Genomic DNA, 26,633 nt, shown 5'->3' with positions numbered 1-26,633 from the left:
CCAGAGGGAAGAGGGGTGGGGGAGGGGGAAGTGGGTAGTGGGGGATAAATGGTGATGGAAGGGGATTTGACTTGGGGTGTGGAACACACAGGACAACATATAGATATATTATAAAAATGTACAATAGAAACCTACATATTTTTTTTTTTTTTGTATTTTTCTGAAGCTGGAAACGGGGAGAGACAGTCAGACAGACTACCGCATGCGCCCGACTGGGATCCACAGGGCACACCCACCAGGGGCGATGCTCTGCCCACCAGGAGGTGATGCTCTGCCCCTCCGGGGCGTCGCTCTGCCGTGACCAGAGCCACTCTAGCGCCTGGGGCAGAGGCCAAGGAGCCATCCCCAGCTCCTGGGCCATCTTTGCTCCAACGGAGCCTTGGCTGCGGGAGGGGAAGAGAGAGACAGAGAGGAAGGAGGGGGTGGGGGTGGAGAAGCAGATGGGCACTTCTCCTATGTGCCCTGGCCAGGAATCGAACCTGGATCCCCTGCATGCCAGGCCGACGCTCTACCACTGAGCCAACCAGCCAAGGCCGAAACCTAAATAATTTTATTAAGCAATGTCACCCCAATAAAGTCAATAAAATTTTTTTTAAGTTTTTTTTTGCATTTTGATAAATTGGTGAAATTTTCAGTAGAGAGTGCTTTTAAGGTTATATTTGAGTAGCAAGACAGAATCACTGAATTTTTCTTTCAGTAAAAGTTCTCTTTCCATGTTTCTTTGTTTTTATATTTTTTTACCTTTCCTTCTTTCACTCTCCTCATTTGAATATCAAATATCTCTTCTTTGGAATTTGGTCAGCACTGTTAGCATTTGGATAAACTATTTGGTAGTCCAGCTTAATGGAGAAGAAATTTCACTCATAAAATGCAACTACTAGTCACACATTATAAGACACAGAAAAATATTAAACAATCTAAATACAGTACGAGTGGGGCACTTCACCTCCCACCCAAATGCCAACATTCTGGTACCACAATGACACAGTGGAGAGTCAGTTACTTACATCTCCTTCTCAGAGAAATTTACTGTTTAGGATTAATGAGCAAGTGATACCTAGCAGGTCAAGGGTTAAAGGTCTAAAAGGATTTTCTTTTCACTGTTTATGACCTTGAGGTCTCTGAGTATTATATTAGAGCAGACACCTACATGTTTGCTTAAAAATATTCTACTGGAGTTCTAACTAAGAAAAAGGGATGTGTCTAGAATGCTTACAGAGTATAATTAATGAAAGAACTCACCAGTAAGCTGGAAAAAAAATAATTATCTCGGATTTGTGCCAGCTGCCCCTTGGGAATGTTAACTAATGTGTGTTTGAAGTGCTCCATTTCATAAGACCTTAAAGGTTATGACAGAGCATCCCCAGGGGAGAGTTCTAGATACGTATATAAAATATCCACTGAAGTTCTCAAAGGACCTAATTGCAAGAGAGTTGCCACCCAAATTAGTAAAGTTGCACCGTAAGCTATTCAAGTGGACAAAAATCCCTTTTTTTAGATCCATAATACAGCAAACAAATTTGCTTAGAATACTTTGGTAAAGAAGTGAATAAAGACACAGGAAGTAGGGCAGCTCCAAGTGGGAGTGGACGGAGTAGATGTCGGACAAGCCACTGGTAGCATGTACAACACTGCCCACAAGCCCAAACTCCAAACCAAGGAATAGCTATGACACTTCTTCCTCCAAGATAAAAACTTATAAGCCAAACTTCATGGGCAAACCTATCAAAAATAAGCTCCTTCCATTTTCAGCCCCTCCAATTCAATTTTATTTTTTAACATAGTAAATGTCATCACCCAATATATTAGGCATTTGTTTTATATATTTATCTACTCCTCAGTTTATCTATCTATCTTGCTCTTCAGAAATGGCAGCTTCAAGACAGCAAGACTATGTCACTCATTGCATTACCCTAGGTGCCTAGAGGAATGCCTGCTTCTATAGACACATATCGCATTCTCATTTGGCTGATGTTTCTCAATGGCTTTCTCTAGCATAGTCACTCTGTGGTCTGGAGAACTAGCCCTGACTTTTTGAGCAGCTTCCCCACAACAAGCTGGGGAACTCCCAATAGTCATTCTTATTGTGAGATGAGCCTAGTCAACCTTCTGTTTGAAGCACTGACTTATACTTGTGGCTGAGTCCCTTCCTTAGTTACTTGCCTGCTACTCCAGTCTCCTTAGGACCAAGCTTATGGGGTGCTCTGCATGAATTCTCTACATTCAATCTAGGAGTTGCCTCCTTATGTTTGTACTCTTTCTGTCTTCTACTAACATGCTGCTTTCAGATATCAACCCCTCCCTACTCTCATAATTCTCCCTGTATAACCTACCACTACCCACAGCTCTGGCATCTGGCTGCTGGATAGGACCTCAGCCCACCTTTTGCAAAGAGGTCCTCACCTCCATTTCACCCTGACCCTGGGCCAAGTCTAGTTCCAGGCTATGGTTCCTACCAGTCTGCCCTATCCCACAAAAGTCTTACCAGACAATTGTTTCAGAAGGACAGCTCTTTCCCTTATTATACCTCTCTTTCTGGCTGAGAACTTTCAGTTGAATTTAAACGAAAATATAGAAATGTGGACTGTGAATATGAATTTGTTCTAAAAATATATTTCTAGAGAACCTACTATATATTTCCTGCACCATTAGAGTGGCTAGAAATAACAAAGTATATAAAAATAGTTAAACACAAGACTATGGGATGAAAAACAAACAAACAAAGCAAATGTTGACAAAAGACTACACCTTTAGGTAATTTTACAGAATATGGAATAAATAGAAAGTTTACTGAAAAAGCAAAAGTAAGTGGCAGGGAAAAAGGAACAAAGAAATTTCAAGGTAATTTTTGTGTTTGTTTGTGACAGAGAGAGAGACAGAAAGAGGGACAGACAGGCACAGACAGACAGGAAAGGAGAGCAGTGAGAAGCATCAATTCTTTGTTGCAGCACCTTAGTTGTTCATTGATTGCTTTCTCATATGTGCCTTGACGGGGGGAGGGGGGGCTACAGAAGAGCCAGTGACCCCATGCTAAAGCCAGTGACCTTTGGCTCAAGCTGGTGACCCCAGGATTTTGAACCTGGGTTCTCCGTATCCCAGTCCAATGCTCTATACACTGTGCCACTGCCTGGTCAGGCTCAAGGTAATTTTATAGAATTTTAAAAGAGAAAAAATGAATAAAGAAGACTTGCATGGTAAGGACTGTAAATTGTAAATAACACATATAAAAGGGGAAAAGGGGACAAACTATCAGGAAGGATAGGAAGGATCTGTTGAGGATTATAAAGATTGAAAAGGGATGACGTCAGAGTAATGGCGGGGTAGGAAGCGATACCGATAAATCTCCCCCAAAACTCAACAAGATCTTCAACCAGAAACAGAAAAACCTATACTTGGAGCTTCCAGATGCTTCGCAATACACCCAAAGGTATGATTGAGTGAAAAATTGGCTAAATATATAACCAAACCCCGAAGGAAAAAGGGAGTAAGAAATGCTCCGCCTTCCTCACTAACCTAAACAGGGCGGCATTCTCTGGTAACTGTGAATATAGAAACTGAGGCGGGCAAAGGGGGTGAATAGATCCAGGCCGCCGCGGCACAAACGGCCGAACCAGGCTGTGGCACACAGATCCAAGCCGAGGAAAATCTGATCCTGTGGCAACCCGGGCAATACAAGCTAACACTCGCGCCAAACCCAAACAAAGAAAGACAAGCGGAGCGGCCATTTTACCCGGTCTCCTGGTCGGTGCGCAGTTAGTGGGCGAGAATTTCTTCCTAGGCCCCGAGAGTGGGCGCCCGTGTTGCCCCACGGAGAGGCAGGGTCAGAGGCCTTTCTGTGGGCCGAGGGCAGAGTCTCTGGGCAGCCCCAGCGCCCTGGGAAAGCCACGCACGGGAGGGAGTGAGAACTACTTCCAACGGTGGAGATTTTCCGTGCTGGTGAGGGTTTCACTCAGAGGGAACCGTGGCCGGCCTCATATCCTGGTGTGCGCGCGCAGATAAGGAGTGAGCGATTCCTCCGAGTGCCTCCGCAGTGCGCGCCCGTGTTATCGCAGAGAGGGGCATAGTCAGGGGCCTTTGTGTGGGCCAAAGCGGAATCTCGAGCCGCCCCAGCGCCTTGCAAAAGCCGCGCATGGGGACGAAGCAAGACTCAATTCCAACGCTGCAACTTTTCCCTGCGGTTGGGGGTTTCACTCAGAGCGTGAGACTGCTGGCTGGATATCCTGGTCACAGACAGTGAGTGAGAGTTTCCTCCAAGCGCCCCCCAGAAGTGGGCGCCCGCTTGTGTTACTGGATAGAGTGGCAGAGCCAGAGGTCTTTGAGTGGGCGGAAAGCCCGCCTGATTATGCTAGCAGCTCTGACTGACTGAGCCTTACCCAGAGCCCTGTGCTGAGTGGAAATAGAGTGGGGAGTTGCCAGCTCTTTGAGCCTCTTACTATCCAGGCAGAGGCAGCAGCAACCCCATAGCTGGATTATCAGGCTACTAATTGAGGAAGGAAAGACTAGGAGAAAGGCTCCAGGAACACGGACTCTCTCACTGTCGGAGCCTATAAATGCTAATGAGCCTCGACTCCCACGAGACTAAAGCACAATACATGACATTGCCATAGAGACTTATCAACTGCAAGCCTCTACCTGAGCGTGCCAAAGGGGCAGAACCCGGGGTACAGAGTCACCGACCAGGAAGAGGGAGAGAAAAGAAAAAGCAAGAAGATAACCTCTCAAAATCAAGAATAATCTGCAGACTTTATAACCTATCACATTTTATTATATTTGTTCGTTTGTTTCTCTTATCTTCATTCTTGATACTTTTTTTTCTTCCTCCAATTTGGCCGATTAACTCTCTACTGGTCTTACTCAATCCTCTCCTTGAACTACACTACCCATAAGTGTTACATCTCCCATTATCTTTTCTCTTCTCTTCCTTTCTCTCTATGAGGGTTGCACTCCAAAACCCTTAACTCTCTCTCTCTCTCCTTTCTTTTTTCTTCTTTTAGTGGTTCCCTCTTTTTTTTCTCTCTCTCTCTTTCTTTTCTCCCTCTATATTAGTTTCTTCTTTTCTCCTTTACATCTCCTCTCATTCAAACCTCAATAACAAACAAATTATCTTATCTGGGACTCAAACCTATGTTTGTGGCATTTTGGGGGGTTTTTACTTCACCTTTTTAACTCACTAGCAGTGCTCCCATCCCTGGCTCTCCATATTATCTAGTTCTTGTTCCACTAAATACAATAGTAAGTTTTTAATTTGTCCCCCCATTTTTCCGTTTTCCTCTTATTCCTCTCATCATAACTCTTAGACAACCAACACCTAAAAGCAAATCATTTTATTCTTGACCCAAATTTTTTCCTTATTTGCTTTTTGTGGGTCCATACGCTCTTTTTTTTTTCTTTTTTCTTTTTTTTTTTTTCCTTTTTTTTTTTTTTCTTTTTTTCTTTTTTGCCCCTTTATTACTTTTCCCCAATTCAGGCCCTCCATCACAGGCATTGTTTGTTATAACTCACAGTCCACCACAAGATTTTCTCAAGAAAGAGGGGAGAGGAGAGGAGAGGAAAAAAGGAGGGGGGGAATAATTTCCTTTTTTTTAAAATTTTTATTTTATTTTATTTTTCTTTATTTCATTATTAATTTTTTTTTAAAAAAACAACTTTTTTCGATTTTTTATTTTTTTTAATTTTTTTTAACTTTTTATTCTTTATTAAATCTCATTAATACTATCAACAAAACCACCCTCAGATGCCATTAAGGAAGAGAAAATCGAATATCATGGATACAAAAGAAAGAGAGGTAACACAGCTAGATGAGGAAAAATCTATGGAGAAAAAATTTAATATATTGGAAACCTTGGAGCTAAATGACAGAGAATTCAAGATAGAAATCCTAAAAATCCTCCGAGATATACAAGAAAAAACAGAAAGGCAATATAGGGAGCTCAGAAAACAACTCAATGAACACAAAGAATATATGTCCAAGGAAATTGAAACTATAAAAACAAATCAAACAGAGATGAAAAACTCAATTCACAAGCTGAAAAACGAAGTAACAAGCTTAGCTAATAGAACAGGTCAGATAGAAGAGAGGATTAGTGAAATAGAAGACAAGCAACTTGAGGCACAACAGAGAGAAGAAGAAAGAGACTCAAAAATTAAAAAAAATGAGATAGCCCTACAAGAATTATCTGACTCCATCAAAAAGAATAACATAAGAATAATAGGTATATCAGAGGGAGAAGAGAGAGAAAATGGAATGGAGAACATACTCAAACAAATAATAGATGAGAACTTCCCAAGCCTGTGGAAAGAACTAAAGCCTCAAGTTCAAGAAGCAAACAGAACTCCAAGTTTTCTTAACCCCAACAAACCTACTCCAAGGCATATCATAATGAAATTGACACAAACCAACAGCAAAGAAAAAATTCTCAAGGCAGCCAGGGAAAAGAAGAATACAACATATAAAGGAAGGCCCATTAGATTATCATCATATTTCTCAGCAGAAACTCTACAAGCTAGAAGAGAGTGGACCCCAATATTTAAAGTCCTGAAAGAGAGGAACTTTCAGCCACGAATACTATACCCATCAAAGCTATCCTTCAAATACGAAGGAGAAATGAAAACATTCACAGATACAGAAAAGATGAGGGAATTTATCATCAGAAAACCCCCACTCCAGGAATTACTAAAGGGGGTTCTCCAATCAGATACAAAGAACAAAAAAAAAACAGAGCCACAAGTAAAAGCTCCAAGAAGAACACAATAAAACCAAATTTAAACTGTGACAACAACAAAAAGAAAGAGGGGGAGAAGATGGAGATTAACAGTAGCAAAGGACGATGGAGTGCAAAAGTACTCACAAAATAGTTCGCTACAATGAACAGGGTAGGGACCCTTTTCATTACTCAAAGGTAACCACCATTGAAAAAACCACCACAGAAGCACATGAGATAAAAAAGATAGCAACAGAGGAAAGATGTATGGAATACAACCAAATAAAAACAAAAGATAGAAAAACGAAAGAGAAGGATCAAACAAGACACAAAACTAACAGAAAGCAAGATATAAAATGGCAATAGGGAACTCACAAGTATCAATAATTACACTAAATGTAAACGGATTAAACTCACCAATAAAAAGGCACAGAGTAGCAGAATGGATTAAAAAAGAAAATCCAACTGTATGCTGCCTACAGGAAACTCATCTAAGTAACAAGGATAAAAACAAATTCAAAGTGAAAGGCTGGAAAACAATACTCCAAGCAAATAACATCCAAAAAAAAGCAGGTGTAGCAATACTCATATCGGATAATGCTGACTACAAGACAGGAAAAGTACTCAGAGACAAAAATGGCCATTTCATAATGGCTAAGGGGACACTGAATCAAGAAGACATAACAATTCTTAATATATATACACCAAACCAAGGAGCACCAAAATATATAAGACAGCTACTTATTGACCTTAAAACAAAAACTGACAAAAATACAATCATACTTGGAGACCTCAATACACCGCTGACGGCTCTAGATCGGTCATCCAAACAGAGAATCAACAAAGACATAGTGGCCTTAAACAAAACACTAGAGCACCTGGATATGATAGACATCTACAGGACATTTCATCCCAAAGTGACTGAGTATACATTTTTCTCCAGTGTACATGGATCATTCTCAAGAATTGACCATATGTTGGGCCACAAAAACAACATCAGCAAATTCAGAAAAATTGAAGTTGTACCAAGCATATTTTCTGATCATAAAGCCTTGAAACTAGAATTCAACTGCAAAAAAGAGGAAAAAAATCCCACAAAAATGTGGAAACTAAACAACATACTTTTAAAAAATGAATGGGTCAAAGAAGAAATAAGTGCAGAGATCAAAAGATATATACAGACTAATGAAAATGACAATACGACATATCAGAATCTATGGGATGCAGCAAAAGCAGTGATAAGAGGGAAGTTCATATCGCTTCAGGCATATATGAACAAACAAGAGAGAGCCCAAGTGAACCACTTAACTTCCCACCTTAAGGAACTAGAAAAAGAAGAACAAAGACAACCCAAAACCAGCCGAAGAAAGGAGATAATAAAAATCAGAGCAGAAATAAATGAATTAGAGAACAGAAAAACTATAGAAAAAATTAATAGAACAAGGAGCTGGTTCTTTGAAAAGATCAACAAAATTGACAAACCCTTGGCAAGACTTACCAAGGAAAAAAGAGAAAGAACTCATATAAACAAAATCCAAAATGAAAGAGGAGAAATCACCACGGACACTGTAGATATACAAAGAATTATTGTAGAATACTATGAAAAACTTTATGCCACTAAATTCAACAACCTAGAAGAAATGGATAAATTCCTAGAAAAATACAACCTTCCTAGACTGAGTCAAGAAGAAGCAGAAAGCCTAAACAGACCTATCAGTAGAGAAGAAATAGAAAAAACCATTAAAAACCTCCCCAAAAATAAAAGTCCAGGCCCTGACGGCTATACCAGCGAATTTTATCAAACATTCAAAGAAGACTTGGTTCCTATTCTACTCAAAGTCTTCCAAAAAATTGAAGAAGAAGCAATACTTCCAAACACATTTTATGAGGCCAACATAACCCTCATCCCAAAACCAGGCAAGGATGGCACAAAAAAAGAAAACTACAGACCGATATCTCTAATGAATACAGATGCTAAAATACTAAACAAAATACTAGCAAATCGAATACAACAACATATTAAAAAAAATAATACATCATGATCAAGTGGGATTCATCCCAGAATCTCAAGGATGGTTCAACATACGTAAAACGGTTAATGTAATACACCATATCAACAAAACAAAGAACAAAAACCACATGATCTTATCAATAGATGCAGAAAAGGCTTTCGATAAAATACAACACAATTTTATGTTTAAGACTCTCAACAAAATGGGTATAGAAGGAAAATATCTCAACATGATAAAGGCCATATATGATAAACCATCAGCTAACATCATATTAAATGGCACTAAACTGAAGGCTTTCCCCCTTAAATCAGGAACAAGACAGGGTTGTCCACTCTCTCCACTCTTATTTAATGTGGTACTAGAGGTTCTCGCCACAGCAATCAGACAAGACAAAGAAATAAAAGGCATCCATATCGGAAAAGAAGAAGTAAAGGTATCACTTTTTGCAGATGATATGATCCTATACATCGAAAACCCCAAAGAATCCACAAAAAGACTACTAGAAACAATAAGCCAATACAGTAAGGTCGCAGGATACAAAATTAACATACAGAAGTCAATAGCCTTTCTATATGCCAACAATGAAACAACTGAGAAGGAACTCAAAAGAATAATCCCCTTCACGATTGCAACAAAAAAAATAAAATACTTAGGAATAAACATAACAAAGAATGTAAAGGACTTATATAATGAAAACTATAAACCATTGTTAAGGGAAATCGAAAAAGATATAATGAGATGGAAGAATATACCTTGTTCTTGGCTAGGAAGAATAAATATAATCAAGATGGCTATATTACCCAAAGCAATATACAAATTTAATGCAATTCCCATCAAACTTCCAATGACGTTTTTTAAAGAAATAGAGCAAAAAATCATCAGATTTATATGGAACTATAAAAAACCCCGAATAGCCAAAGCAATCCTAAAGAAAAAGAATGAAGCTGGGGGCATAACAATACCTGACTTCAAACTGTATTATAGGGCCACGACAATCAAAACAGCATGGTATTGGCAGAAAAATAGACACTCAGACCAATGGAACAGAATAGAAAGTCCAGAAATAAAACCACATATATATAGTCAAATAATTTTTGATAAAGGGGCCAACAACACACAATGGAGAAAAGAAAGCCTCTTCAATAAATGGTGCTGGGAAAACTGGAAAGCCACATGCAAAAGAATGAAACTGGACTACAGTCTCTCTCCCTGTACAAAAATTAACTCAAAATGGATCAAAGATCTAAACATAAGACCTGAAACAATTAAGTACATAGAAGAAGACATAGGTACTCAACTCATGGACCTGGGTTTTAAAGAGTATTTTATGAATTTGACTCCAATGGCAAGAGAAGTGAAGGCAAAAATTAATGAATGGGACTACATCAGACTAAGAAGTTTTTGCTCAGCAAGAGAAACTGATAACAAAATAAACAGAAAGCCAACTAAATGGGAAATGATATTTTCAAACAACAGCTCAGATAAGGGCCTAATATCCAAAATATACAAAGAACTCATAAAACTCAACAACAAACAAACAAACAATCCAATAAAAAAATGGGAAGAGGATATGAATAGACACTTCTCCCAGGAAGAAATACAAATGGCCAACAGATATATGAAAAGATGCTCATCTTCTTTAGCTATTAGAGAAATGCAAATCAAAACGGCAATGAGATACCACCTCACACCTGTTCGATTAGCTGTTATTAGCAAGTCAGGTAATAGCAAATGTTGGAGAGGCTGTGGAGAAAAAGGAACCCTCATACACTGTTGGTGGGAATGTAAAGTAGTACAACCATTATGGAAGAAAGTATGGTGGTTCCTCAAAAAACTGAAAATAGAACTACCTTATGACCCAGCAATCCCTCTACTGGGTATATATCCCCAAAACTCAGAAACATTGATACGTAAAGACACATGCAGCCCCATGTTTATTGCAGCATTGTTCACAGTGGCCAGGGCATGGAAACAACCAAAAAGCCCATCAATAGATGACTGGATAAAGAAGATGTGGCACATATACACTATGGAATACTACTCAGCCATAAGAAATGATGACATCGGAACATTTACAGCAAAATGGTGGGATCTTGATAACATGATACGAAGCGAAATAAGTAAATCAGAAAAAACCAGGAACTGTATTATTCCATAGGTGGGACATAATACTGAAACTAAGAGACATTGACAAGAGTGTGGTGGTTACGGGGGGGAGGGGGGAATGGGAGAGGGATAGGGGGTGGGGAGGGGCACAAAGAAAACAAGATAGAAGGTGACAGAGGACAATCTGACTTTGGGTGGTGGGTATGCAACACAATTGAACGACAAGATAACCTGGACTTGTTATCTTTGAATATATGTATCCTGATTTATTGATGTGATTTATTGATGTCACCCCATTAAAAAAATAAAATTATAAAAAAAAAAAAAAAAGATTGAAAAGACTCCTATGTTAGAAGTTTGCCTGGAGTATCTTGCTCCTTTACAAAGATAGAGAATACATACAGAAACCAATAGATTTCTTATAAAGTTATTTAATACAATAATTCATTTGAAGAATCCTGAAAAGAAAGAGCATGGAAAAATAAAGGTGACTTTATTTTCCTTCCTCTAACAATTCTCAACCTTGAATCCCTCTCTCTTCACTGAACTGAATCTATAGGAAGATACTGAACTCAGCAGTCAGGGAGGGACATCAGGATTCTTAGTTTCTACAAAGTCCAGGCTTTGAAGTCCAAGAATGACTTTATCAGATATTAATAAACAACTCACCAATAATCCTGAGATAATTAAACTCAGATTAGCAGTTCACTGAGCTAGTGAATGCGTAAAGGTTTGGTTTCTATCACAAAGCTTTAAATACTTGTGACTACTGCATTTCTTTAACTATATTGTACCCTGCTTTAGCAAACTTGATTTACAAAGTTTAGGCACTTTTTGAGGGAGATTTTAAATACTGAGTTTCTTTAAATAACCTTCTAAATAACAAAATACCTTTAAAACACTGCCTGTTATTAATACTGCTAATAAAATTGATGTTCAGGGAAACCACCTAATAGCATGGAAAGATGTTTATCATGTAACATTGAATTTTATTAAAAATGTCGCCAAAACAAAGGGTTCTAATTATAACTGTATAAACAGGATATGCATAGATAATCCTGGGAGAAAATTTAACAAAATTAAAATAGTGGTTGTGTTATGGGAAGAAAGAAACAATTTCTTTATAAATCTCATTAATTTACTACAAAATGTAAATTTATAAAAGTAAAAAATAATTTTTAAATGTAAAGAAAACTTTCAAAAAGCATAAGGTGAAGAGATCTAAATGTGTAAGATCATTCTTAACAATAAAAAGCTAAATTAAAACTTTGGTAAAGTTTATTCACTTAATCTGTAGATATAAAGGCAATATGTCTAAAAAGCTATTACTGACACATTTTGAAGTTTATTGTATTCAAAATACTTTCAGGCCCTGGCCAGCTGGATCAACAGTAGAGTGTTGGCCCAGCGTGTGGATGGCCTGGGTTTGATTACAGATCAGGGCACACAGGAGAAGCAACCCATCTGTTTCTCCACCTGTCTTCTTCTCCTTCTCTCTCTCTCTCTCTTCTTCCTACATCCATAGCTCGACTGGCTCAAGCCATTCGGCCTCAAGTTCTGACAATGGCTCCATGGCCTCTGCCTCAGGTGTTAAAAAAATGACTCCAGTTGCAATGGAGCAATGCCCCAGATGGGCAGAGCATAGGGCCCTGTGTGGATCCCAATCCAGGCGCAAGCGGGAGTTAATCTCTCTGCCTCTCCTCCTCTTAATAAAAAAAGAAAAGAAAGGAAAAAAAAAAAAACCAAACAAAATTCTTCCATTTATAAGAAATATATAATGCAAATTAAGAAAAATTTTTTACTCTACTTTCAGACGAGGGGTTCCCAACTGTATTTTCTTTTCTTTTTTTGTGTGACAGAGACAGAGAAAGGGACAGATAGGGACAGACAGAAAGGGAGAGAGATGAGAAGCATCAATTCTTCATTGCGGCTCTTTAGTTGTTCATTGATTGCTTTCTTATATGTGCCTTGACGGGGGGGGGGGGGTACAGCAGACCGAGTGACCCCTCGCTCAAGCTCCCTCACCCAAGCTGGCGACCTTGGGGTTTCGAACCTGGGTCCTCTGCATCCCAGTCCGACTCTCTATCCACTGCACCATCGCCTGGTCAGGTCCAACTGTCCTTTCTTTTTTTTCTTTTTTTTCTTTTTTTTTTTTTTTTTTTTTTTATAATAAATTTTTATTAATGGTAATGGGATGACATTAATAAATCAGGGTACATATATTCAAAGAAAACATGTCTAGGTTATTTTGTCATTAAATTATGTTGCAAACCCCTCGCCCAAAGTCAGATTGTCCTCCGCCACCCTCTATCTAGTTCTCTGTGCCCCTCCCCCTCCCCCTAACTCTCTCCCTCCCTCCCTCCCATGTCCTCCCTCCCCCCACCCTTGGTAACCACCACACTCTTGTCCACGTCTCTTAGTCTCATTTTTATGTTCCACCAATGTATGGAATCATGTAGTTCTTGTTTTTTTCTGATTTACTTATTTCACTCCTTATAATGTTATCAAGATCCCACCATTTTGCTGTAAATGATCTGATGTCATCATTTCTTATGGCTGAGTAGTATTCCATAGTGTATATGTGCCACATCTTCTTTATCCAGTCTTCTATTGAAGGGCTTTTTGGTTGTTTCCATGTCTTGGCCACTGTGAACAGTGCTGCAATGAACATGGGGCTACATGTGTCTTCACGTATCAATGTTTCTGAGGTTTTGGGGTATATACCCAGTAGAGGGATTGCTGGGTCATAAGGTAGTTCTATTTTCAGTTTTTTGAGGAACCACCATACTTTCCTCCATAATGGTTGTACTACTTTACAGTCCCACCAACAGTGAATGAGGGTTCCTTTTTCTCCACAGCCTCTCCAACATTTGCTATTACCCGTCTTGTTGATAATAGCTAATCTAACAGGAGTGAGGTGGTATCTCATTGTAGTTTTGATTTGCATTTCTCTAATAACTAATGAAGCTGAGCATCTTTTCATATATCTGTTGGCCATTTGTATCTCTTCCTGGGAGAAGTGTCTGTTCATGTCCTCTTCCCATTTTTTAATTGGATTGTTTGTTTGTTTGTTGTTGAGTTTTATGAGTTCTTTGTAAATTTTGGATATTAGGCCCTTATCTGAGCTGTTGTTTGAAAATATCATTTCCCATTTAGTTGGCTGTCTGTTTATTTTGATATCAGTTTCTCTTGCTGAGCAAAAACTTTTTATTCTGATGTAGTCCCATTCATTTATCTTTGCCTTCACTTCTCTTGCCATTGGAGTCAAGTTCATAAAATGTTCTTTAAAACCCAGGTCCATGATTTTAGTACCTATGTCTTCTTCTATGTACTTTATTGTTTCAGGTCTTATATTTAGATCTTTGATCCATTTTGAATTAATTTTAGTACACGGGGACACCAACTGTCCTTTCTTAAAAAGATAAAATCAAGTGTCTTGATCATAAAGTCCCTAAAGAGCCGTCCAAAATGATCTAAAACATTACTTGGGCAAGTCTTATCTGGAGGAGTTATGTTCTATAAAGTTGCCACAGAAAATTGGCGAATACATAACCACTGCACCGAGGGGAAATACAGGCTTAGGTTCCTGGGGCCTCTGGTCACAACATTTCTGTCAACTGACCAATATATAACCTTGTTTGATGTGTGTTTCTAGTGAAGGTCATTTTATTTAATATATATTATTGATTCATTAACGTCAGTAGCACTGTAAGTCACACCTGAATGCAACTTACATCTTTTCTCTGTAAGGCACACTATAGTAGACAGCAGTTTAACACTATGCATGGGGCCATTTTTAATAGCAAAGTCACACACCAGAAAGGACATAAATGTGGCATTACATAGGTAGCAACAATGACTTTGCTTGCAGTGTGACAGCTGAAATCAGAAGGGAGAGCTCAGCTGGGAATAGCGTGTCCGAGAACCAAAACTTCCACTGCTCTGAGCACTTCCACAGATGACCGGGGAGGTGATACAGTGTTGATTTGGGCATTACAAATAAATCTTAGTACACAGGCAAACCTGCAAATAGGAAATCACCAAGTAATGAGGACCAATTGTACTAAGAAGACTGGTTGAAAAAAATGCACATTAGGTTACAATGAAATTCCTTCAATACTTCAGAAAATATTCCTTGGAAATGACTAAGGATCTTATCAATAACTGGAGGAACACATACTTCAAATTACAACATTCATGTTACTTTAAATCAGTATGTAAAGTTATTAGTACAAGAAGGTTCACAGCAGTATTAAGTTCAGAACACTCTAAACACCAGATAACAGAGGGCTGGTTAAGAAAACTTACATATTCACACAAGTGAATACTATTTTGCTACTGAAGATGAGGAGAACCATAAAACGACAGGCAAAAAGACACACCAGATAGAAAGGAGCAGACTATATACCAATGTCAACTATATTGATACTGGTATATAGTCTGGTATATTGATACTGATATATATAGTTTTGTCAAAATACTATACCGTATATTCATTTTAAAAGTGTATGTATATGTAATTTGATTTAATATTTTTCTATATTTTATGCATCCTTAATTTAATAATCAAGGAAAAGGTGATTCTGTTTAATAAAATAACCTAAAACAAAGACAAAATCCTACTTTACAAACCACGATGCATCAAGCCTGTTTCTTCAGTACGCCACCTGGGCCCGCTCCTGGTTTAGAATGAGACAGTCGTTCCTAGTGCCCAGTTCCATGGTAGAGGGGCAGGAAAGGGGCACTGCAGGGGGAGAAAAAGAGGCTCCCTAGTCTGTCATGTTCTCAGTCCATGGGGGCTCATCCAGCCAGGCTACAGCTCACTACTGTAGAGTCAGAGGCCTTCCCATTCAAAGCTGAATTGAACCACCGTACTTACATTAGGAGAAAAACAAACACTAACTATTCTAATAGACATAATTTCCAACATATTGGACATTATAATTTGATTATTATCTTTAACAGTTTAAAAAAGCTTCTCCATTCAGAATTCATAATTAATTACTGCACATGTTGGGATTAATAACAGAATTTACAAAAATATCCCAAAGGCTGCTAAGGTCTTTAAATCACCATGAAATACAATAAAGCATGTAAAATCTGAATTTTGAGAAGCAAACAGTAAAAACCTTATTTTTGATTTATCTCTGAAAGTGTGTTAGCAAGAAGCATGAGCACAGATTTAGAGTTGCATTAGGGATGCTTTGAAAATATAGCTATCACATACACTGACCAACATATCCAACCAAAGGCCATTCATCACCATGCTCAGCTCTGAACAGGAGGTACTGGCAGGGAGAATGCAATGAGCGTAAGTTGGGTGTGGAAGGCCAGACATCCTTTAAAATATGGGTCAACTGGATGTCCAGGCAAGAAATGCAAAATCAACATTTATGAATTCTTCAGGGCAGGAAAACCACTGCCGAGAAAGGGAGAGGGAATGGGGAGCGGGCCACGTCTCCCACCCTTGACCTCACGCAGCGCCCCAGACAAGCAAGGTGACACCCCACAGAGGCTTGCATATTCGTGAGCTCAACCCCATTTCATTCTTCCCAGACTAGACTCTCTGGTGCACTATCACCACAAAGAATGGCTGCAAGGACTTTTCATCTTTTTAGCTCTATATAAAAGTAATTTTCAAACAGGCTTTTAAGAAAAGGCATTTCAGGGCAGTTGTTTTAAAAATATTGCTCATGTTGTGTAAAGTGTTGGGTATTATATTTGAAAATAAATCCCTCAAGAATTCTATTACCCTCCAAATAAACATTCCCTTACAGATATGGTATTTTAGTAAATCCATGCAGTATGTCATGACATGAGTTTTATTTCAGGCCTCTGATATAAGCGTGTGTGTGTGTGTGTGTGTATGAGGATACTGTGTTTTCTATTTGAATACACTCTAAATGTATAATTTAAAAATCTGTGAGGTATTAAACACATGTGAAACCCAAAAAAATTTTTACAACATAGGGCAACTGCACAAACCCAGCCCTAAAATGATGACACACAGTTTTATTCCCCGGCCTTCATTTCTAGGGACTTTTGAAGCACCTATCACAGAACTGGCATCTTATCAAAGTTAGATAAAATGATTCTGTGTCATTCTTCAAAACATGAATTTAATCCTTCTTTCATCAAATTGTTGTCTTGCTTGTCTGAACAGATAATGACTGTAAGCTACTAAATGTTTACACATTTCATCAATTTCAAAACAACACATGCAGTAACACGATATCATTGAACCTGCTTCAGACATCTTCCATTTCTGTGAAAGAGCATTTATTTCCCACTGTTACAATAATTCTAAATCTAAGTGTGAGAAATGACAATGGAATTGAACATTCAAAAAATACAACACAAACTAAAAAAGTTTTTCTTGTGCTTCAGAAATGTTTGCCAAGTTCTTCCACATATATTATCTCAGTTGATCCTTAAAACAGTGCTTGGGGGTATTATTTTCATATCTACTTCAGAAACAAAGTGACAGAACTTTAAAGAGTATACCCAAACAACTAAGAGATATATCAAAAGGTGCTCAACCTCATTAGCCATGAAGGAAAGGCATTAAACCACAATGAAACAACCACAAACCTACCAGAATGACTAAAACAGAAAAGACTGACTGCCTACCAAATGCTGGTGAAGGTGTGGAGAAACTGGAAATCCTATACCTGATGAATGTAATTGGGTACGTCTGAAGAACTGTTGGGCAATATTATTCAAGCATACCCTACGATGTAGAATTTTTAGTTCCAAGTATATATCCTACAGAACTGTGTTCCAAAGAATATGAGACTGTTCATAGCAAACGGTATTCGTTATTCATAACTGTCAAAACTGGGGATAACACAAATGTCAATCAATGGAAGAGGATAAAAATGTTCTGGTAGAGTCATACATTAGAATACTATATGGAAATAAGAATGAGTGACCCATTGTGACATATAATGTGGATGGAGGCCCTGGCTGGTTGGCTCAGTGGTAGAGCATCAGCCCAGCATGTAGAAATCCTGTGTTCGATTCCCAGTCAAGGGCACCTAGGAGAAGCGCTCATCTGCTTCTCCACTCTTCCCCCTCTTGCTTCTCTCTCTCTCTCTCTCTTCCCCTCCTGCAGTCATGGCTTGATTGAAGTGACTTGGGCCCAGGTGCTGAGGATGGTTTCATGGCCTCCACCTCAGGCACGAAGAAGAGCCAGGCTGCTGGTCAACAGAGCAACACCCCAGATGGGCAGAGCATTGCCCCCTAGTTTTCTGGGTGGATCCTGGTCAGAGTACATGTGGGAGTCTGTCTCTGCCTCTCCTCCTCTCACTACATAAAAAAAATATGGATGTATCTTACAAATAAAAGTTAAGTGAAAGCTGGCAAATGCAAAAGAGTATACATCATGTGATTCCATTTATATTAAGCTAAAAACCAGGCTGAACTAATCTATGATATTGGAAGTTAGGATACTAGTTACTTTGGTAAAGTTAGGTAGGAGAAGTATGGGGATTGAGGAGCATTTGGGCTTCCAGAATGGAAGCTGTTTCAGATTGTTCAGGCTTCCATATAAAACTACCATATACTGGGCAGCTTAAACAGCAAACAATTATTTTTCACAATTCTGGAGTCTGGGAAATTTAAGATCAAAGCACCAACTGATTCAGTGTCTGGTGACAGCCCACCTCCTGGTATTCAGATAACCTATGTTTAGCTATGTCTTCACATTAAAGAAGTAACAAGAGAGCATTCTGGATCTTTTTTTTATAAAGGCACTAATCCTATTCATAAGGATTCACCCTCAAGATTTAATTACCTCCCAAAGGCCCCACCTCCTAATTCCATCATAATGGGTGGGGGGTGATTTCAACATATGAATTTTTGAGAGACACATACAATTAATTAGTCCATATTCTATTTCTTGAACTAACTGGAGGACACAGAGTTATGTTCACTTTGTGATAGTTCATCAAGCTACATACTGAAATGATCTTTACATTAGTCTGTATGTAGGTTATACTTTAATAAAAGGTACTTAAAAATTTTAAATATACTTGCATATGAAATGATTGCCCCTCTAAATGTGAAATTCATGTATTTATCCCAATTCATGTAATAAAACAATCCTATTAGGTAATAAGTACTGTGATTATCTCATTTTATAAATGAGGAAATCAAGGCACATGGAAGTTAAATAACATGCCCAAAGTCTTTCAATCAACAAATGGTAAAGACAGGACTAGAACCCAGGCAGTCGAGCACCAGAACCCCACAAATAATCCCTTCTTCCTTGAACTAGCATTTGGTGCTTCTATAGTACATTTCTTCCTGAACATTTAAAGGGCTTTTGAAAACAGAACTTTAAGTTAGATCTAAACTAGTAAGCACAGTCAAACCAAGTGAGGTGACTTCAATAATGCCAATCATATACCACCACTCTGCAAAATCAGGCCTCCAGAGGGCAACCAATTTGCTTAACTTTGGCCAACAGAGTTGAGGTTACCATCATGTCAACTGTCTTTTCATTTTATTCTTTTATGCAAAATGCTTTACATACTCCAGATGTTGTTGCAACTTGTTTTCTACACCTTCAGAATTCTAAATTTAAAATTAGAAATAAAAGCCAGAGATTAATTTAGGAAAACAAAAACATAAGGACAACATTCTTCATAGTTTTTCTTTCAATGTGCTCAAACTCTTTACAGATTACCACAAAACTCTACTTAAACTTCATATTTTATATTATTTTTACTGTATGATTTTAAGAATGCTAGTATATAAAATTGTCAGTTAAAAATGAAGGTGAGATAAGACCTGTCCTACTCTCTGCAGAATGAACTCTATTACCTTTCTCTCATCTCAGGCCCAACTAAAAAGGGGAGAATTTCACTACCAGAAGGAGAGGGGTAGGGGGTAGAAGAGTAAAGAGTGACAAATATATATCCCTCAAAGGTGGGATATAAAAATGAGATTCATAGACATAGATAAAAGTGAAGTGGTTCCCAGGGGAGGGGAATTATGAGGGAGGGAGTGGGGGAAGGGAGTAAAGAGAGACAAATATATGGAGTTGGAAAATGATTTGACTTTGGGTGATGGGCACACAATGCAATCAACAGTTCAAATTCTATAAAGCTGTTTATCTGAAAACTATATACTCTCATTGATAAATATCACCCCATGAAATTTAATTTCTAAATTAAAAAATGAGAGAATCCTAAAATATATAATAATATACTTCACTTGAATCTAATTTAGTAAGTGTACTATTTTGAAAAGACTCTTGTGATAAGTAGTTTGACACAGGAAGCCCCATTTTACATGTATTACAAACAAGTAAGAAACACTAGTTATCAAGGCACCTGTGTTACAAAAATCAGTACTTGGGCTAGTAGTCAAGCAAAATAAATATAAGTTCCACTCTATGGCTGACATTATAAGTGGAAATATATGTCAATTCATAATATTTGTCTTGAATTATATTTATTACTTGATCGACAGAATTAGCTCATATTTATGGCAAATAAGTAGTCATATCAGTTGATGTACATTTTAACAACAGGCCTTTTATAATTCTAAATTTCAGTGTATTCAACTAGACTAATCCTTTTATCTAAGAAGAAAATCAATACCTTTGAATGAATTATATTCAGGTTCTTGGGAATCTACTTCTGGGCAGGGATAGGGCTCTACTTGAAATAATTACTGCCAGAACGACAACCAGTTTCCTTGCAAAAGCAAATCAATTCATATACGTTATTTTTTAGCCTCTGTCCTCTGAAATCTATGAAACAATGCCAGGATTGAAAATACCCATTACATTTCTAAGCCTTTTAACTGGCTTTGAAATTTCAAGATTTGAAAAATGTACTATGAGATGAGGTCTACATTCATCTTCCTGATACAGTATGAGAAAAATAACTCCCAGATACCTTTCTACATCTAAAATGACAGCCAATCTCAAAAATGTTTAATATTGCAAGCATTTGAAAATATTCCATCAGGTAAATTCAAAATTTTTTAAGAGATAGTTTTTAAAAAATGGTTCTGCAAATGGTGTTTTATTCCCCTCCTACATTTTTACAAAATCAACATCCAGGACCAGCCACTAAGAAAAGATATTTAAAAAATGCAATGATTGTCCTGGTAGATTTAATCCCTCGATGGTTCTCGATTTTTCTTAACACCAAATTTCAATTTAAAAAACATTATGTAGTCTGAACTTAATATGGAAAGTATAATACTGAACTAAAGTTCAGTATTTTATTATGGTTGCCTGTTTTCTGGGTACTTTGTGGTTTAAGCAGTTAAAAAGGCTATTATGTGTTATGTTCATGGTACTTACAGATTCCAATTGCTTTGAAAGTCCCAGGGAGGAAAATGATTCTTCACTTCAAAAGGAGTAGGAAGAAGAAATAAATGAATTAATAATCAGGGAGCTGTTGATAATGTTCCTATTTAATAAAAACAAGGTGCTTATGTAATCAGAAATATCAGCCCCAACATTTTCTTCATGGATGGGTGACTTGACTTCGGTGACTTGGCTATTCCTCAGTAGCACTGGACAACTGAATGTAAGTAGCTGGCAACACTTTCACATTCATTTTGTGAGTCAGAAGGAAAAGTCATAGCAAAACAAGGTTAACAGCCTGACCAGGTGGTGGCGCAGTGGATAGAGCGTCGGACTGGGATGTGGAGGACCCAGGTTCGAGACCCCGAGGTAGCCAGCTTGAGTGCGGCCTCATTTGGTTTGAGCAATGCTCACCAGCTTGGACCCAAGGTCGCTGGCTCAAGCAAGGGGTTACTCAGTCTGCTGAAGGCCCACAGTCAAGGCACATACAAGAAAGCAATCAATGAACAACTAAGGTGTCGCAACGAAAAACTGATGATTGATGCTTCTCATCTCTCTCCCTTCCTGTCTGTCTGTCCCTATCTATCCCTCTCTCTGACTATCTCTCTGTCTCTGTAAAAAAAAAAACAAAAAAACAAAAAAAACAAAACAAAAAAACAAGGTTACCAACTACTTAAGACATAATCAAAACAGACAAACATACGACACTACTAATATAAGACTAAATTTTATACATGTAAATCCAAAAAGGCTAGTGCCATTATACTTTCCATATTAAGTTCAGACCACATAACTTTTTTTAAAAATCTGGTATTGCTTTCATTCATGGTTTTCTCAGTGATGAGTTCAGATTTCCTGTGTCTACATATATATCAAGAAACAAAAGATTGTATTAGATACTCTAACATCATCAAAATAATCACTCTCAAAGTTTAAAATCAAATGGTTGTAGCATATATACTACTCCTTAGAACTATTAAAAGCATTAGATCAGTGGTTCTCAACCTTTCTAATGCCGTGACCCCGCAATACAGTTCCTCATGTTGTGGTGACCCCAAACCAAAAAATAATTTTTGTGGCTACTTCATAACTGTAATTTTGCTACAGTTATGATTCGGAATGTAAATACCTGATATGCATTATGTATTTTCTGATGGCTTTAGGTGACCCTGCGGGGTCGCGACCCACAGGTTGAGAACCGCTGCATTATGATATACTAAAATATTTTCATCTTTTCTACACCATAAATACCCACCTAAACCTTGTTATCACAGACAACTGAGTACCTCCAAAAGAAACAAGACATACTGGTATTTAGATTGATTAAATATATACTGACTACTACTATGCTCCTAGCATAGGTATGAGAGCTACATTCTAGTTAAGATGCACATAAAGCAACATTATTTGCTTCTTAGAGCATATATTACAGACTGTAACTCATATAATTGCCAGAGATGAAAATTAAAAAACATACAGAAGGAGGTGAGGTCATTATTTTCCAGCGATATATAATATAATATCATAATTTTTTTCTATTTCAAATCAGAATTATTATCTTAAGAATCTTTTGGAAGGAATCTAAGACTCAGTCTTCTCTAAAGTCATGTATGTGTAGAACTAATTGCCTCAAATAAATTACTCAAATAATGTTTCATGCCAACCTACATTTCACTGTTGGGTATACTACACCTCATTATTTCCTGACACTTCCCAGAATATTTTAAACACAGCCTGTGAAATAAGATCCTAGGGATTCTCACAAGCTTTTCACCCAAAATGAGTTAAATCACTGGGTTTTCCAATGGGACATACAGCAGAATTTGCATCTGGGGCTGCATGGTACGTGTTGACTTATTATCCCCTAGCAACAGGAACAAGTTTGCTCTTGATGGTGAAAAGTCAGAAAATTATGCAATCTTCCCCCAAAAGAACGAGTTACCTTAGGATCAGCTGTGAGCAATTTGAAGGCTTCATACACCTGAGCTTCCTTTACGCCACCACCAAGATCCAAGAAGTTGGCTGGCTTCCCACCATTCAGGAAAATGATATCACAAGTTGCCATGGCAAGTCCAGCACCATTCACTATGAAATGCAAATAACGAGCAAGATAGGGTAAATTTAGCAAAATGAACTGGTGTATCAACTTTTTTTCCTCCACCATATTGCAAAGGAAAATCCTGTCATGATGGGCCAATTTCTGCTCTGTTTGGAATTCTATTCAACCAGGTAAGTTCATAGACTTAAAGGCTAAGGAATCAGAAAATGTACATATTACAAATAACCAAAATAAGACTCGTCAATGGGAAGCTGGATTTATTGAGAATTTAAATCAATATGGGACAGGGGAAAAAAGGGAAGAATTTAAGTAAGTTACCAATTTGGGCTAGTTCTGTACAGTATAGAGTTCAAGAAAACTGGAAAAGAGAAAAAAGGCAATGAAAAGTAACTAGGGCTATGAGTTACATTTTTCAGTATCCTTTAAGAGAAATGAGTAAAAAATGGAATTCTTTTAATTTTTTTGTTTGCTGTGAATATGGTCCTTTGAACGCGGCTTCCCTCTGGGGTGGAAGCACGGGCACCCCAACTTCAATAGGCTTCCACATTTTAAACTTAGTGCAAAAACACATGTCTATATGTTCTCTGAAGTCAGAAAACAAATGAACAAATAATAGCTCAAAACAACATTCCTATCCACCTGTTCCTTTTTCAAAATAACATAAAAAATGTTCACCAGCAACCTGATCATTAAAACCAGAACCAAAATGTGCTAACATCTTAGGAGCTTTTCTTTAAAAACCAAGTAAAGAGTTTTAATACTAAACTTATTTCCCAGAATTAAGTTTTATTGATCAATTGTACTTCTCTTTGTTTCTTATGCTTAATTATATAAAATTTCTTTTCTCAGGTTAGAAAGAAAAAAACCCCCTCCTGAACTCAGCAGAAACTCCCAAAGTATCCTTCACTTTTTTCTGACCCTTGAATTTCCCAACCAATCAAACTGTGACTAGTTTAATTAATTAAGGGTCAACTAAAATAAAAAATGGTTTATATAGAATCTTAATGGAATTTAAAATGTGTTAGGCTAACTTGGTCAAATCATGCACACTATTACAGAGGCTACAAAGAATCTGTATTTAATTTGTTCTAAACACACCATTGTATCTTCCTCCTTTTTAAATGCCTGCAAACACTGAGAGCACATTAGCTTATCAAGATCAGAACAAGGCCAGTAATACGGTATATTACAGTCACTGCTCCAATACAAAGCAAGAGCTTCTGATACCACTTGTAATTATCGATGTCATTTTCTATTGTATTGAATAACAAACTACTGGATGAGGTCTGTTCAGTTCTGCATATAATGATATTGTTGTTTAATGACCCACAAATCTTTTTTAATTCCATTAAGATTAAGACCTTAGTTTCCAGTAAAATAAATTGGTTCCACCATAACACAGAAGCATATAAACCTCAGTGCCATAAGCTGTGGACGATAACAAGAGTTGTGTTGCCTTCATAGAGCCATTCTCATCGCAACCAAATAAGCCATTTTCACGAATTTAGAAGAATATGATAAAATCAATTGTTTTATTGATAAACTAACTGGTAATGGATTAAACATTTTATTATTTGGTTTTCATAGAAGCTAAAGTTTGAGCATCATGATTAAAGTATATGTTCTCTTCTACTTCCTCTGAGAAGATGATTTTATATGAACCAAAATTTCAGAGTAATTCTACCATATTAATATTGCCTGGAGTAGCAAAGGTTCTGGTTTTTACTAAGTTTAACTGAGGTACTTTAAAACACTGTTTTTCAACTGCTGGTGTGCCAGAAATTTCATGCTGGTCTGCAAAAGAGTTAACCATCCTGATGTTGTATGAAGATTTTTTTTTTTAAGTAAGTGAAAGGCGGGGAGGCAGAGATAGACTATGCATGCACCCCAACTGGCATCCACCTGGCATGCCCACTAGGGGGTGATGCTCTGCCTGGCTGGGCCGCTGCTCCAATGTTCAGCAATGGAGCTATTTTAGTGCCTAAGGCCAAGGCCATGGAGTCATCCTCAGCACCTGGAACCAACTTTGCTTGAACCATTCGAGCCATGGCTGCAGGAAAGGAAGAGAGAGATAGAGAGAGAGACAGAGAAAGAGAAGGAAGAGGGGGAGGGGTGAAGAAGCAGATGGTCACTTCTTTGTGTGTCCTGACCTGGAATCAAACCCGGGATTTCCACACACGGACACTTTACCACTGAGCCAACTGGCTAGGGTCTGTATGAAGATTATAAACCCAATTCTGCAATGTTTGGAGACACTTTTGGTTGTCATAGTGGAGGGTGCTGGTGGCACCTAAAGGCTAGGAATACTGTTAAATACCTTATAACGTACAGAACAGTACCCCACAGCAGAGTTATTCCACCTAAAATATCAACAGAGCCAGAGTTGAGAAACCCTACTTTAAACCAGTGACCACTGACCAAAATAAACTCAGGGAAGAAACTCTGAATTGTTTCCTAAGACTTTTGTGTACAAAACTCTCTTATGTTTCTTGCTGTTAGAAAATAACATTTTAGAAACCAGGAGTTCCTAAATTCTGCAAAAATCCACAGATCATCTTTTTGATATAACTGATTTCTTACCAAAGCAGGCAATATTCCCATCCAGTCCAATGTACTTTAGGTCATATCTGGCAGCTTCATTTTCAATGGGCTCGTTTTCTGACCTGTCGTCCATAGCAAATATGTCCTTTTGTCGGAATTCTGCATTGTCATCAAAGTTTATCTTGGCATCAAAACAGATAACTAAAGAAATTAAAAAAAAAAGTATATGTGAATATCTCTTAAGGATCTACAAGTTAAGTTCTTTAGCCTGGCAGTCACAGGAGGAATAAAAAGTAAGATACAGTCACCCTATCTCATAACATAGACAGGGAAAGCTGTTGTGGCTTTCTTGATATTAATTTAGATTTCAGACTACAAAGACAAATATGAAATGGTCCCTGTTCCCAAGGGACTTACGTTCTAACAAAGAGCATAGTAATTTACATCTTTTGTTCTCTGTTCAATAAAATAACAATTTAAGTTGCTATCACCTTTATAAGCTAAGACTGCTAGCTACATACAGCTTTAATTAGCTATTCTTACTATATTTTTAGTAAAGATAGTATCTCTTCTATGCAAAGAGAAGCTAGATAATTAGGCTTAATCTTGCTGTCCTCTTCTTTCTTTTGATGATATAAAGTGAAAGTTTTATTTAATCTGTACCCTCACCAATACTTCTGAAAGATGTGGAAGAACACTAGGGAATAATCAATAGTTTTTATTTAACCCTTAACTAATCATAGCCTTGATTTATATATCAATAAAGAAAAGAAATAACGGATGTGAAGGCAATCTGGCTGCAACATCTGTCACCCCATTGATCGCCAGGGTTGATTCGGTGATCTGGCTGAGTAGGCGGGTGTCCCCTTCCTCCCTCACGGCTCCAT

The 26,633-nt window shown here is 37.8% G+C and overlaps 1 protein-coding gene across 1 annotated transcript in view; it reads right to left on the bottom strand.

The window, feature by feature from the left end:
- Nucleotides 1-26,633, bottom strand: part of SUCLG2 (succinate-CoA ligase GDP-forming subunit beta) — a 330,134-nt gene that overhangs the window by 113,243 nt on the left and 190,258 nt on the right. Inside the window, exons 8-9 of the mRNA XM_066244600.1 lie at nt 25,786-25,947; nt 23,089-23,231 (exon numbers count right to left, since the gene is read on the bottom strand). Of these exons, the coding sequence (XP_066100697.1) occupies nt 23,089-23,231; nt 25,786-25,947 (305 nt within the window). The remainder of the gene's footprint in view (nt 1-23,088; nt 23,232-25,785; nt 25,948-26,633) is intronic.

Source organism: Saccopteryx bilineata, chromosome 10, assembly GCF_036850765.1.
Source record: "Saccopteryx bilineata isolate mSacBil1 chromosome 10, mSacBil1_pri_phased_curated, whole genome shotgun sequence".
Lineage (NCBI taxonomy): Eukaryota > Metazoa > Chordata > Mammalia > Chiroptera > Emballonuridae > Saccopteryx > Saccopteryx bilineata.
Note: the sequence above shows the minus strand (reverse complement) of the source record. Positions and strands in the feature narration are given on the sequence as shown.